The sequence below is a fragment of the Onychomys torridus genome, chromosome 2, assembly GCF_903995425.1.
Source record: "Onychomys torridus chromosome 2, mOncTor1.1, whole genome shotgun sequence".
NCBI lineage: Eukaryota > Metazoa > Chordata > Mammalia > Rodentia > Cricetidae > Onychomys > Onychomys torridus.
This window is the reverse complement of record NC_050444.1, coordinates 112,964,758-112,979,650: the sequence shown is the minus strand read 5'-3', so window position 1 is coordinate 112,979,650 and position 14,893 is coordinate 112,964,758. Positions and strand designations below refer to the sequence as shown.

General features: G+C 38.4%; 1 protein-coding gene across 1 annotated transcript in view; it reads left to right on the top strand.

Annotated features, from left to right (window-relative positions):
• LOC118578830 (cytochrome P450 2J3-like) overlaps positions 1–14,893 on the top strand; it is a 43,931-nt gene that overhangs the window by 890 nt on the left and 28,148 nt on the right. The window contains exons 2-3 of the mRNA XM_036180067.1: positions 7,960–8,122; positions 14,345–14,494. Of these exons, the coding sequence (XP_036035960.1) occupies positions 7,960–8,122; positions 14,345–14,494 (313 nt within the window). The remainder of the gene's footprint in view (positions 1–7,959; positions 8,123–14,344; positions 14,495–14,893) is intronic.

Sequence of the window (14,893 nt, the reverse complement as noted above, 5' to 3'; positions counted from 1 at the left end):
TTTGTCCTCCTATCTCTCCCTCTTCCTCTCCAGTTGCAATCCTGTGTGTGTGTGTGTGTGTGTGTGTGTGTGTGTGTGTGTGTCTGTCTGTCTCTGTCTCTGTCTCTGTGTGTGTGTATGTGTATGTCTCTCTCTCTGTGTCTCTCTCTGTCTCTCTGTCTCTGTCTCTGTCTCTGTCTCTGTGTGTGTGTGTGTGTGTGTGTGTGTGTATGTGTCCTACACATTTAAGATCAGCAGTTAATTTTGCTTCACTGATCAGCCTCCTTTGCAACGTCCCTTTTTATCTGTAGCAATTTCTTTGCCTAGAAAGAGTATGCTTGAGTCAGTTTTTTAAAGTAATTATTCCTACATTTTGGTTCCTTATTTTATTTCTGCCTCTTACCATTAGCTTGGGAGACTAGATCATTTTGTGTATTTATTGTTATACAAGGATGTTTACTCTTTATTTTTATTGCTTTCTGTTTGGATTTCTGTTACTTTACTCTTCCATTTTCCGCTCCCTCTGTGTTTCTTGGACACTTTCCCAGTAGATGCCTTTTTCTTCATCTTCTCTCTTTACACCTATTTTTCCATCCTCTCAGCCACTGCTCTGTGTTATTCCACATTCATGTACAGTCATGAGACTTTGCTCACATCATTTCTATGTGAAGTGAAGCTGCTACAAGGCTGCAAACAGGGAGGACACACTGCTCAGGTGTTGTCCCCACACACTGAGACCCACATCACACATTGACCTGCTCTTCAGTGTCCAGTGCAGCTGGAACTCAAAGACAAAGAAGTCTGTTGTCTTTTTCCCTTACTCATCCTCTGTTACTGTCTTTTTTCTGACCTTTCAAGTTTAGTTACCTTTCTGACATCAAGCACTTTATCTCTCCGTTCCTTCAGAGGAGGCTGTGGAAGAAGGAAACTTCTTCATTCTGCCTCTCCTCCGACTGCCTTTCCCCTCCATTCTTATACTGTCTTTCTGGATGGTAGGACACTAGTTTGAAGATCTACTACACTTATCATTTTTAGATATTTTCCCACTTCATTATTGCCTTTGTGGTTTCCCCATAAGTGGTCAGTTATTTTCTCTCTGCTTCCAAGAGATTTTCTGTTTGTAGTTTCTATTTTGATTGTGGAGATTTTGCTTAGTTAAGCTTGCTTTCTTCATGGCAGGTTTGTATTTTGTGAGACTAGGTAGTTTCAACCGTTCTTCAAGATTTTCTCATCTACACTTTCTCTTTCCTGATTTTCAGGGAGAGATGGGCATTGAGGCACAGCTATAACATGTCTGGTGCTTGTCTGATCTTGCTGTTAACCATCTGCTTTCTCTGCACTGCCCAAGCTGGTTCTCACATGGTTTCTTTGCCAAGATCTTTTGTACAGATCTCCATTTACATCATTGCAGCTTTCTGTCCTTGTATATTTCATTTCTTTGTTGAGACATGTTGATATTTGAAAAACTTATGACAGTTGATTTTAAAATCTTTCATAATTCTGAATTCCAAAGTGTGTCATCTCAGTAGACTTGAGATATTCCTGTTTTAAAGTAATTTTACTTGCAGAGGTAGACTATGGGGATCTGAATACTCTCCTTTTTGAATGGTAATTGAAAAGTAAATTTTGGTTAAAATGGGTCTATTGTATGAATGTAACCTCAGTCTATGGTCCCCACTCTCACAGAAATTCACCCCAAAGCCTCATCAGCATAGTTCAGTGAGAATGAGGATAGCTGCAGAACTCGGGGCTCCATCAGAGTAAGGGGACCACACCCACCAGTGGGGCATAAAAGTCAGAGATATCTTCCTTCAACTTTTCAATGAGGAAGAGACATCTGTGTTACCATAAGAGAAGGGGAGAGATCAGATTTCACTACAGGCTCTGCTGCAGACTCTTTGTAACAGTGAAGCTGTGTGTCTCACAGTTCTGCTCAGAGACTCAGCCCAGATGTGATGCAAAGGCAGAGTAAGTAGCAAGGTTGCACCTGGGAACCCCACCCACTACTGCAGTCCATGGTAGGTTAGGGACATCCATGTGGTTTTATGGTGTTAAACTCACAACACACAGAAGGCAGAGATTTTGTCCTGCTGGTCTGCGTTTTTCATGGCTTTGGGAAAAATAGTAATGTCCAATTAAAGTTTACCTTCTGTCATGGTAGATCAAGAGATTATTTTACTTGATCCTGAATTAATTAAAAATATTGAGTTATATCTTCCTTTTGCCACTAAATTAGATGAGACTACAGGGCTTAGGTGAAATGCCTAGTGTCACACAATTGTTCTGATGAACCACTGGGGCTTTTCTTCCCAGCTGAGTCATTTTTCATCCATTTAGTTTGTACTTTATGTGAGTTTACATTTTGAAATTTCTATGTATGAGCAAGTGGAGTAAAAGGGACAATTTACTTATAATTATTTGGATTCTTGCCATTGGGAAACAATCATCATAGTCTGGAGACCTTACTTCTGGTTCCCATGCTCCTTTTCCTTTAGGCTCCATGACAGGCACACTTGTGAGCTGCCTTCTGGTAGCATTTCCACACTTCACTGAGTAAGCTTGCTGAGAAGAACAGGAATCTAACTTTCCCATATTGATCCCTGAGGTAATGACAATGAAGGGCTTAAATGACAACATGATTTGTCTGAACATGTATTCCCTACATTTCCTGGCTCTTCAAACAATTAGAGTCTGTTTATCCATGGAATTATTTAGTGAATAGACATTTATTAATTGCTTACCATGGCAGGCACAATGCAAGATGATCATATGTAGATTCTGGTCACCAATTGTGGCATCACATCAGATCACAATGAGTGAGAAGTTCTGGGATAGTCTTTGGGTGAATGATGGCTTACATTGGGCTACCAATAAAAGGAATATTTAATCAATATCTAGTAGAGAAAAAAGGATAAGTTATTTTAAATGGAGGAGCTGGCATGAGTTAAAACATGATGAAAATGACGAAGTTGATCTTTTTCATCATGTGGGAACTGTATTCCCTTCCACTTCATAATTTCTCTGGTTTTTGTAGCTGAAGTTTTTCTGGTACTGTAGCCATTCAGACCCAAGTAAACACACAGAGGCTTATGTTAATTAAAACTGTTTGGCCATTAGCTCAGGCCATTGACTAGCTCTTACATTTAAACTCAGTTCATTTTTGTTAATCTATATGTTGCCACATGTTCTATGGCTTTACCTGTCTGTCATTATATATTGTTCCCTGAGTGGTGGGCTGGTATCTCCTCACTTAGCCTTCTTGTTCTCAGAATTTTCCTATCTCTTGGCCTGCCTATACTTCTTGCCTGGCTACTGGCTAATCAGCATTTTATTATTAATCAAATCAGAGCAACACATTCACAGCACACAGTGGGATAGCAGGTTTCTCTAGTACAACCTACTGAATTATTATAAGAACATTTTTTTCTTAAACATTTATTTTATTTTCATTTGTGTGTGTATGTGTATATCTGTATGAGCACATACCTGTAGAGGCCAGATGAGAACACTATTGGAGCCCTTAGAAATGGAAATACAAGCAGTTGTGAGCCAACATGGGTGCTAGAAACCAAACTGTGGTCCCCTGTAAGGGCAGGAAGGTCTCTAACCACTGAGCCATCTCTTCAGCCCTGGAACATTCTTACAAGAAAGTTTCTTCAACCTGAAAAGTGGTATGTAAATTAGATATTTGCATTCATTTCTAGTTAATTGTGACAAAGCACCCCAAATACAATGGTGTAAACAAGATTAACATTTTTAACCTCTCAAAATGGGGTTAAATCTGGAGGCTAGATATACAAGATACAAAGACTGCTTTGTACCTGAGGCTCACCTGAGATATCCAGTTGCTTTTGGATTACTGCTTTAATCCTCCAATAGTTTCATTTGTATGTGTTCTGGTTCATGTGGAAGAGGAATTGACAAGCAAGAAACTTTGATGACCTATGATCCAGAAGTCACAAATATAACCACCACACTCCTCCATCTTGCATCCCACCTCACTTTTAATGAGCAGCTACTTCTTCCAGGAGCCTGACCTGCTCCTGTTCTCTCATATGTTTACCAACTTTCCCTTGTCAGGTAATTGATAGACACTGTGATGATAAGAACTGAATGTTGATCTGCACTGAATTGTGATAACACTTGGCAGTGACCTTTGGAGGGGAGATGTTTACCATGCAGGTGGAAAGATCTGAGTTCAGCACCCAGAACCTACATAAAAAAGCCCAGTGTAGTAGCCTGGATTTCTAATCTCAAGACTAGGGAGGATCAGACAAGTAAATTTCCCAGGCTTATGGACTAGCAAGCATAACTTTCTCAGGCCAATGAGAGACCTTGATTATAAAAAAAAAAAAAAAAAAAAACAAAACAAACAACAACAACAAAAAACAATTGTATGGCCCCTTAGAGAGATGCCTAGGATTAAACTCTGGTCTCCATATTCATTCACATACATATTGACACAAATGAACATAAACAATAATGCAAAGAAACATATTAAACTTTGAGAAGACAGAGATTATGGGTTTCTTGTCCCCATTAGGAACACACACACACACACACACACACACACACACACACACACACACACCTCAATGCCCAATGCTTTAAGAATGAAGGCTAATAAACTTTCTTACCTACTCATTATGGGAAAATTAATTGCTACAATTTTATTTTCTTTCTGAGTGACTCTGTTTCATTTCTTAAATTTACAAATTTTTAAATAGTGAAATCTTTCTCAAGTTGCTCCTTCATTACTCAATGTCTTGTCTCACTAATCCTTGGAATGAAATTTCTCTTTCTTTTAAGCATTCCCTCTGCTGATCCTTGTTCCTTACTCTACATTTGGAGATTTCATTTCTCCTATTAATGTTCTGCCCTGTTGCCTTCCTTAAGTATTTATTTCATATTTTAATCCATTGTTCTTTATTTTTCTATTATTAGTTTTATATTTAATCCTGTTTTAGCATTCTGGACTAGCTTATATTTTTTTTAACTATTTTATTTTTTATGTATATGAATGCTTTGCCTGTATGTATTTCTGTGCTTGCATGCCTGCCTGGTGCCCACAGAGGCCTGCAGAGAGTGTCAGATACCCTGGAATGGGAGTTATGGACAGCTGTGAGCAGTCATGTGGGTGCTATGTATAGAATCCAGATTATCTTAAAGAGCAACCTTCCAACTAAACCATCTCTTCAGCTATGGCCTACCTTCCTTTTATCCTTTTTAAAAATTATTGGCTTAATGTTACATAGTTAACAAACATGTCCTGTCTTCTGACATATCCTGAGACATCATCTGGGTCATTTAATCCACATGAAACAATTGGAGACTGAATGGAGACATTTGAGAATCATAAGGCTAGAGATGCAGACTCAATTGACTTCCTGATCTTTACTTATTTGGCAACAATATGAAACTTGTAGTTAGAGTTTTCCTTCCTGGCCCACAGTCAGGACAAATCTCTCTCACCCACCAGTCCCACAGTCGCTCAGATCCAACCAAATAAGCACACAGAGACTTATATTACTTATAAACTGTATGGCCTTGGCAGTCTTCTTGTTATCTAGTTCTTCTATCTTAAATTAACCCATTTCTATTAATTTATACTTTGCCACTTGGTTTGTGGCTTACCAGTGTCTTTACATGTTGCTTTTCATGGCAGCGGCTGACAGTGTCTCTCTCCAGCCTTCTACTTCCCAGAATTCTCTTCTCTCTTGTCCCACCTATACTTCCTGCCTGGCCACTGGCCAATCAGAACTTTATTTACACAGAGCTATATCCACAGCAAAAACTTATTGATATAATTCTGCTGAACTAGGAATTATACATAGGCAAGTAGATGAGGTCTTTTACCTCAGAACTTAGCCTCTGGATCCTTCTCAAGTTCAAGTACAAAATCTAAGTGGTACATGAGTCAATGAGGAGTCATTTAGATTAAACCAAATTTGAAGAAATTCCCAGTACTTCTTCACTGGGTATTAACCAAAATGAAATAAGAAATTTATTGGATAGTCATACATCTATTAATGATAGCTCTTAAACTAAAATACATTCACTTATTGGTTCTGCGTTTATGACCAAGACAGGGCAGACTGACTGGGGTTAAATGAAATTATTAAGGTCTATGGATCAGTAACAAAGAGAAAACTGAGTCTAGATCATCTTCAATGTGGGTGTAAAATTCTCAGATGAGCCCAAATCATGACATATGATTTGACACTGTTCCCACAAGTTCAGGTCTCAAAGTGGTAGGGCAACAATGCATGGAGATGGGTAGAAGACCAAGATACCTGAAAGAACTGAATCCTTCTCTTTGAAACTACTATTGCAGTTAGACAAGACACAGGTAGACAAAAAGCAGATCTTGGGTCTACATATTTCTGACTCTTGAGCACACAGGTGCAAGGAACATTGATATTGATCACATCACATCATTCAAACCAAACAATGTCTATACATTATACATTTAATGGGCACTCTCCTCTACTAAACTACCTTCTTGTTCTCATGGCTGCTCTGCAGTCTATCTACCATTGAACTCTAAGGTCTTATGGATTCTCAACATTAATGTATTTGTTTTCAATCTGATATAATGCCTGACAACTTCTGTCCACCAGGCAAAAGCTAAGTTTATCTAGATTACTCTGCCTACAACTTATTTGCCTTTTCAGGATGGTGAACCTAACTACAGTAGAATGGTTATAAATTATTAGGTAAAGCACAAAGCATGCTGAATACCCACACAGTGTGTATGGCTGTCTGGGATTGGTAGGCTCTTATCCTGGCTCTCACCATGCATTTGTATCTCCAAGCCTTTGAACACAGAGCTCATTCATTTGTCAAAGATGCAATGAGTGGCTGGGTGCCTGGAACTAAACAGAGTGCTTCTCACAGTGCCATTCTCATTATGCCCCACAGAACAATTTGAGGGAGGATTTTTTTTTTTTACTCTTTCATAACTGGGAGTCTAAGACTTGGAAGAAAGCAGCTGTCCCAGGAACCCACAGTCAGTTAAACATAGAGCCTACATGCTTTCGTCACTTCAGATTTTCAGAGATGTCTCCAATTCTAGAAATCAAGTCTTTATTACATTTCCATATATACTAATGATTAAACAGAGAATATTCTCTTCCCTACACTGATATTATAATTTTCACTCAGGCTTCCTTGATTTCTACAACAGACTTGCATAAAGACAGTTCAAACTCTGAGGACTGATGCCTTTCATTTTCTATCTTCACTAGATTCCAGGTTAGAGAGCTTGCTTTCTTTAAGACACTTCTAGGGAAACTTGATACTCACTCAATTCTTGTTGGTAAATGCATGAACGGAAGTATAAGAAGAAATTTAAAATTCTAAAGAGAATTGGAATTTGGTGAAGCTGAGATGAAAAAATAGTACTGAAACATTCCTGTTACATCAAGGACTTTTCCCACACAGATATGTATGGATTCCTCTTAGTTTTTTAGTCTTATTGTTTACACATATACATCTCCATGTCTAGCAGATGCTGTCTACACAGCATCATCCTATAGATAAGCAGACATTTGATTTTCTAAGAAGTCCTTGCAAGCTGTACAAAACATGCTCAGAACTTCCTCAGCATTTATAAGGTCACATGAGTCTTTTTCTCTGCTTTTATTGGACTTTAGAATGGTTGAGTGGAGACATTGTTTATTTGTTGACACTTATATCCTTATACCTTCTTTTAGGAGTACATGATAGATGCCCACCCAATTCATACTGACCTATACCAATGATTTTTATAAAATACATTCCATTTTAATTTGAATTTGAACTTAATTCAGAGTACAAGAAAACCTTATCAGAAACACTTCCATAGACCAAGGTGCATCCTTCCATTCATATTAACATAGAGGCCTTTCAACGCAAGTCCCATTAGACTCCCACATGTCTGACATCCCTTGATACACTGACACAGACACACTTAACTATGGCTATTGAAATGTTTTTCAGTTTGTGAAGAAGTATGGAAACCTAATTAGCCTGGATTTTGGTAACATCCCTTCAGTGGTCATAACTGGACTGCCCTTAATCAAAGAAGCTTTCACTCAAATGGAACAAAACTTTTTGAAACGCCCCATTACTCCTCTCAGAGAACGTGTCTTTAAAAATAATGGTAAGTTTGACTGGCAGCACTGTTGATTTTAGAGGGTTGTTTTTTTACAAAACTTGAATTTTAATGGAAAATGGAACACATATTAGGAGAAGTTCCAGGGACAGGTATAGGGAGGGAGTGAAAAATGGGTATGATCAACATGTACTACATGTATGAAATTTGTAAAAAAAAAAAAATGCATATATTCTTTGTAGTACAGCATGAAGTGTGCATATGATTCATTAAAAGTACCTCTACGTCTGTAATTGTACAACATTCTTATAAACAAATTCCTTCATGAAATGTTATCTTCAAAGTCAGCTAGCTGCAACATTTCCTAGATGAAACAAAAATCGAAGGACTTACAGTGCATCCCTGTTACAGACACTTAGAGAAATCACAGGTCCTGCAGAAGAACTCTGGATGCATGGCTAGGAAGTAACAACATTCCTTCCACAGCCAGACATGCTAAGCCTTCACTTCCCTTTTTCAAATCCAACCCTCTGTCCTACAAAAATGGATGTGAGTCAGCTTCCTCCTGGGGCTGCTCTTCTTGATTATGACTCCTTTAACTACATCATTAAAGCCATGCTGCACGGGGATCTCTATCATTCCAGACAGTGTGAGAATAGACATTTGATAGTATGAATAGGCAAAGTAATCATTAAATCAACTTAACTTTCTGAAAGTTTAAAACAAATTCCAACTATATTAGCCTATAAAAACTTCATTTTTAGACATTTCAAATTGCTCCTTGAAATAATCAGCCATTAATTGTACATCTTTGACTACATTATCTGCTAAAAGAAACAGAATCATTGCCATAATTGATTAGTACTGAACAGAATAGATAAAAATCATTCTCATTCTGTGATACATAGTTCATCTAACAAGAAAGTCTGAATCAATTATCTATATTGATTAAAAACCTGTCATACTACAATAGTAAAGCATTTATCAAAGACATCCAAGTTGGCTTAGGGTTCATGAAAAGTTTTTGAAATAATGACATTTTCATTTAGTAGTTTAAAAAAATTACACAATAGGGATAGAATATCCCTGAAGAGATAAGAAAACAGGGATCTTGAAGAATCGAAAGGTATCCACTGTGCAAGTGTAGTATCTGAAAGACATATTAAGTGGACATAAAACTGTTGAGTCTGGCAAGAAAGAGCCAAGCTCTTGGTTTTTCATATCATCAAGAGAAACTCTTAAGTAGTTCAGTTGGGAGAAAAAATTCCATTATTACACATTTTGAGGCACACTTAGGATGCCAGGTAGAGAACAGAAGGACTATAGCAAAGATATTATCACTGTAAGTTATACAAGAAGGAGTCTGAACACTTAAGATGACAAAAATGACAGTAGGTTAGACTGGGATGGTGTCATTCAGGTTCATGGAATGAAGTCATTCAAGAGAGAAGCCATCATGACATATGACTTAGATGCCAGGAAAATGGAGTTCTCAGGAGACTGCAGGAGCTGTGAGTGAGTAAAGATAACAATGGCAGAAGACAATGTCCTTAGTGGTGTTGACTTCCATTTGAGAGTTTCAGGAATCTAATAATGACATCTGTCATATATTTGATGAGTGTAAGTTCTATAACAGCAGTGTTTATAATCACATGTGTGATTCAGGAGTGTGTGCCTTCTGGGACAAACTACAGTTTGACTATTAAAAGAGGTTTTTAAGGGGGACATAACAAAAGACAATGAAGAAATCCAGAGAATCATCAGGTCATACTTCAAAAACCTCTACTCCACAAAACTGGAAAATCTAAAAGAAATTGATAATTTTCTGGATAGGTACCACATCCTAAGTTAAATCAAGACCAGATAAACCATTTAAATAGTCCAATAAACCCTAAGGAAATAGAATCAGTCATTAAAAGTCTCCCAACCAAAACAAGCCCAGGACCAGATGGTTTCAGTGAAGAATTCTACCAGATCTTCAAAGAATAGTTAATACCAATACTCTTTAATTTGTTACACACAATAGAAGCAGAAGGTATATTACCAAACTCCTTCTATGAGGCTACAATTACCCTGATTCCTAAACCAAACAAAGATGCAACAAAGAAAGAGAACTACAGACCAATCTCCCTCATGAACATTGATGCAAAAATACTCAATATAATACTGGCAAACAGACTCCAAGAACACATCAAAACAATTATCCACCATGATCAAGTAGGCTTCATCCCAGGAATGCAAGGGTGGTTCAACATACGAAAGTCCATCAATGTAATACACCATATAAACAAACTCAAAGGAAAACAAAAAACAAAAAACAAAAACAAAAACCATGATCATCTCACTAGATGCAGAAAAGGTATTTGACAAAATCCAACACCCCTTCATGATAAAGGTCTTAGAGTGATCAGGAATACAGGGAACATATCTAAACATAATAAAGGCAATTTACAACAAGCCAACAGCCAACATCAAATTAAATAGAGAGAAACTCAAAGCAATACGACTAAAATCAGGAACAAGGCAAGGCTGCCCCCTCTCCCCATTCTTATTCAATATAATACTTGAAGTTCTAGCCAGAGCTATAAGACAACATAAGGAGATTAAGGGGATACAAATTGGAAAGGAAGAAGTCAAGCTTTCCCTATTTTCAGATGGCATGATAGTGTACATAAGTGACCCCAAAAATTCAACCAAGGAACTGATACAGCTAATAAACACCTTCAGCAACATAGCAGGATACAAGATCAACTCAAAAAAATCAGTAGCCCTCCTATATACAATAGACAAACAAGCTGAGAAGGAAATCAGAGATACATCACCCTTTACAATAGCCACAAATGATATAAAATACCTTGGCGTATCTCTAACTAAGCAAATGAAGGACCTATATGACGAGAACATTATGTCCCTGAAATAAGAAATTGAAGATTTCAGAAAATGGAAAGATCTGCCATGCTCATGGATAGGCAGGATTAACATAGTAAAAATGGCGACCTTACCAAAAGCAATCTACAGATTCAATGCAATCCCCATCAAAATACTAACACAATTCTTCACATACCTGGAAAGAATAATACTCAACTTCATATGGAAGACCAAAAACACAGGAAAGCCAAAAGAATCCTGTATAATAAAACAGCCTCTGGTGGCATCACAATCCCCCACCTCAAGCTCTACTATGGAGCTACAGCAATTAAATAAAACAGCTTGGTACTGGCATAAAAACCAACATGTGGACCAATGGAATCAAATTAAAGACCCTGACATTAATGCTCACACCTATGAACATGTAATTTTTGACAAAGAAGCCAAAACTGTACAATGGAAAAAAGAAAGCATCTTTAACAAATGGGGCTGGAATAACTAGATGTCAATGTGTAGAAGGCTGCAAATAGATCCATATCTGTCACTATGCACAAAACTTAAGTCCAAGTGGATCAAAGACCTCAACATAAATCCAGTTACTCTGAACCTGATAGAAGAGGAAGTAGGAAGTTGTCTTGAATGCATTGGCATAGGAGATCACTTCCTAAATATAACACCAGTGGCACACACACTGAGAGAAACAATCAATCAATGGGACCTGTTGAAACTGAGAAGCTTTTTTAGAGCAAACAACACAGTCAACAAGACAAACCAACAGCCTACAAAATGGATAAAGGTCTTCACCAACCCTACATCTGACAGAGGGCTGATATCCAGAATATATAAAGAACTCCAGAAATTAGACATCAAAGTGCCCAACAGTCCAATTAAGAAATGGGCTATAGAACTAAACAGAAAATTCTCAACAGAGAAAGCTCAAATGGCTGAAAGACACTTAAGGAATTGCTCAACATCCCTAATTATCCAGGAAATGCAAATAAAAACAACTCTGAGATACCTGTCAGATACACCTGTCAGAATGGCTGAGATCACAAACACTGAAGACAGCTGATGCTGGAGAGGATGTGGAGCAAGGGGAACTCTCCTCCACTGCTGGTGGGAATGCAAGCTTGTACAGCCAGTTTGGAAATCCTTAGAAAATTGGGAATCCATCTCCCCCAAGACCCAGCTATACCACTCTTGGGCATATACCCAAGGAATGCTCAATCATACCACAAGGGCATTTGCTCAGCTATGTTCATATCAGCATTGTTTGTAATAGCCAGAACCTGGAAACAACCTAGATGCCCTTCAACTGAAGAATGGATAAACAAAATGTGGTACATATACACAATGGAGTACTACTCAGCAGAGAAAAACAATGACATCATGAGGTTTGCAGGCAAATGGATGGATCTAGAAAAAAAATCATCCTGAGTGAGGTAACCCAAACTCAGAAAGACAAACATGGCATGTACTCACTCATAGGAGGATACTAGATGTAAAACAAAGATAACTAGACTGCTACTCACAACCCCAGGGAGGCTACCTAGAAAACAGGACACTAAGAAAGACACAGGAATCGCCCAATGACAGAGGAATAGATGAGATCTACATGAACAACCTAGACATGAGTGGGGGTACTGAAGGGCAAGATTCAAGGGAAATAGAGCTTAGGGAAAGAGGAGATCCCAGCTGAATCAAGAACAGAGAGGAAGAACAAGGAATAAGAGACCATGATAAATGAAGACCACATGAGAATAGGAAGAAGCAAAGTGCTATATTGGTCCCCAAAAATCCACAAAGCTACATCTACTGTAGACTACTGGCAATGGTCAAGAGAAAGCCCAAACTGACCTACTCTGGTGATCAGATGACCAAACACCCTAACTGTCATGATAGAACTCTCATCCAATAATGATGCAGAGTGGATGCAGAGATCCTCAGACAGGCCCCAGGTGGAGCTCCAGGAGTCAAATTTGTGAGAAAGAGAAGGGATTGTATGAGTGAGAATTGTTGAGACCAAGATTGGAAATAGCACAGGGACAAATAGCCAAACTAATGGAAACACATGAACTATGAACCAAAAGCTGAGGAGCCCCCAAATGGATCAGGCCCTCTGGATAAGTGAGACAGTTGAATAGCTTGAACTGTTTGGGAGGCATCCAGGCATTGGGACTGGGACCTGTCCTTAGTGCATGAGCTGGCTGTTTGGAACCTGGGGCTTATGCAGGGACACTTTGCTCAGCCTGGGAGGAGGGGACTGGACCTGCCTAGAATGAATCTACCAGGTTGAGCTGAATCCCCAGGGGAGTCTTTGCCCTGGAGGAGATGGGAATAGGGGTTGGGCTGGGGGGAAAGTGGGGGCAGGAGAGGGGAGGACTGGGGAACCCATGGCTGATATGTAAAATTAAATTAAATTATAAAATATAAAGTTAAACATGAGTGGAAAAAAGAGGTTATTTAAATTATTGGAGATCATTAGATTTCCTGAAACAAAGTTTGGTATAGAAGGGAGGTTTTAGATCTAGTCTTAAAACACTCCAATGTTTCAAGATTTGATAGTTAAAATAAAACAATAAAAGTTATAGGAAATTTCTGGCAAAGAATAAGTTGGGAAACCTGTAATGTAACTGAAAGATGCAGAATAGAAAGTAGAGCTTCAGTAAATAAATGACTGAGTTGATGAATGTATACATGATCTGGAAACCAGGACCTTTCTTTAAGGAGTTGAATATTGTTCTGAATGGTAACATCTGGACAGGAATTTGGCATTATATGTGCACTGAGACATGCTGGCTGCTAATCACAGCAGCATGTCCCTCCTCTGCTGCACCTCTGTGCCTATGTGAGTATGTATGTATGAGGAATATTCATCCTTCTTAACTTCTTAAGTCATTTTGTCACCTTTTTAATTTTGTCTTTGCTAGAACCTCTTCTATAATGCCTTTGTTGCTTTGTTAGGAATGTGTAACTTGTCCTATCCATGAGCTTATTCCTGGTACTCATTGTAACATAAATACATATCTTCCTACTAATCAACGGGGGGCTTGAGAACCAGGGAAACTTGAACACCTGGATATCCACCTACTTGTTGTCTTTCAAAGATTACTTTAAATTTATTATCATACCTAAGTGTTTTACCAATTGAAATGGACATTTTGCTAGTTGGTGATAAACCTATAGAGTTTCTATCAGTACGAAATTATATAAGAAGTACTTACTAAACTATGTACTGTTGCAAGTTACCAGAACATGTTAGTAACTTGCATTGTGATTGTCTGTGGATAGCTAACAATTCACTTATTGGCCTTTCTTCTCCACTTTGCACATATCTTAGTACTTTCTTGGTACTTTTAAGCCAGTATCACAATGCCATAATGTTGAATCTCTTCTTTTGAGGATTGATCATGTCCAATGGTCAGACATGGAAGGAGCAAAGAAGGTTCGCACTAATGACACTCAAGAACTTTGGATTGGGGAAGAAGAGCTTAGAGCAGCTAATACAGGAGGAGGCCCTCCATCTTGCAGATGCCATAGGAGAGGAGGAAGGTGAGCCCTTTATAGGGCAGTGCAGGAGGCTGTGGCCCTTTCATTCATTGAACAGATTGTTATTAATTGTCTAAATCCTAGTCTTTGGTCTGCACTGTGCTAGGCACTGAGGACTGAACAGTGAACATCTAGCCATGCTCTTGACCCAGAAGTTGCACAACTAAGCAAACAAATGGGTCATTAAACAAATGGTTGAACTTAAAGCTTGGTTCTCTATGTGACTTCACAGATATTGAAAAAGACCTTGAATCATGCCAGGCCCCCTGTAGAGGGCTGTAGCTAGAGCTTTTCATATGATTCTCTGTTGTACATACTTTATGTCACAGAGTGTAGAATCTTTATAAAAAATGAAAGAAAGATAGAGAGAGAGGGTAAGAAAGGAAATAGGAAGGAAGAAAG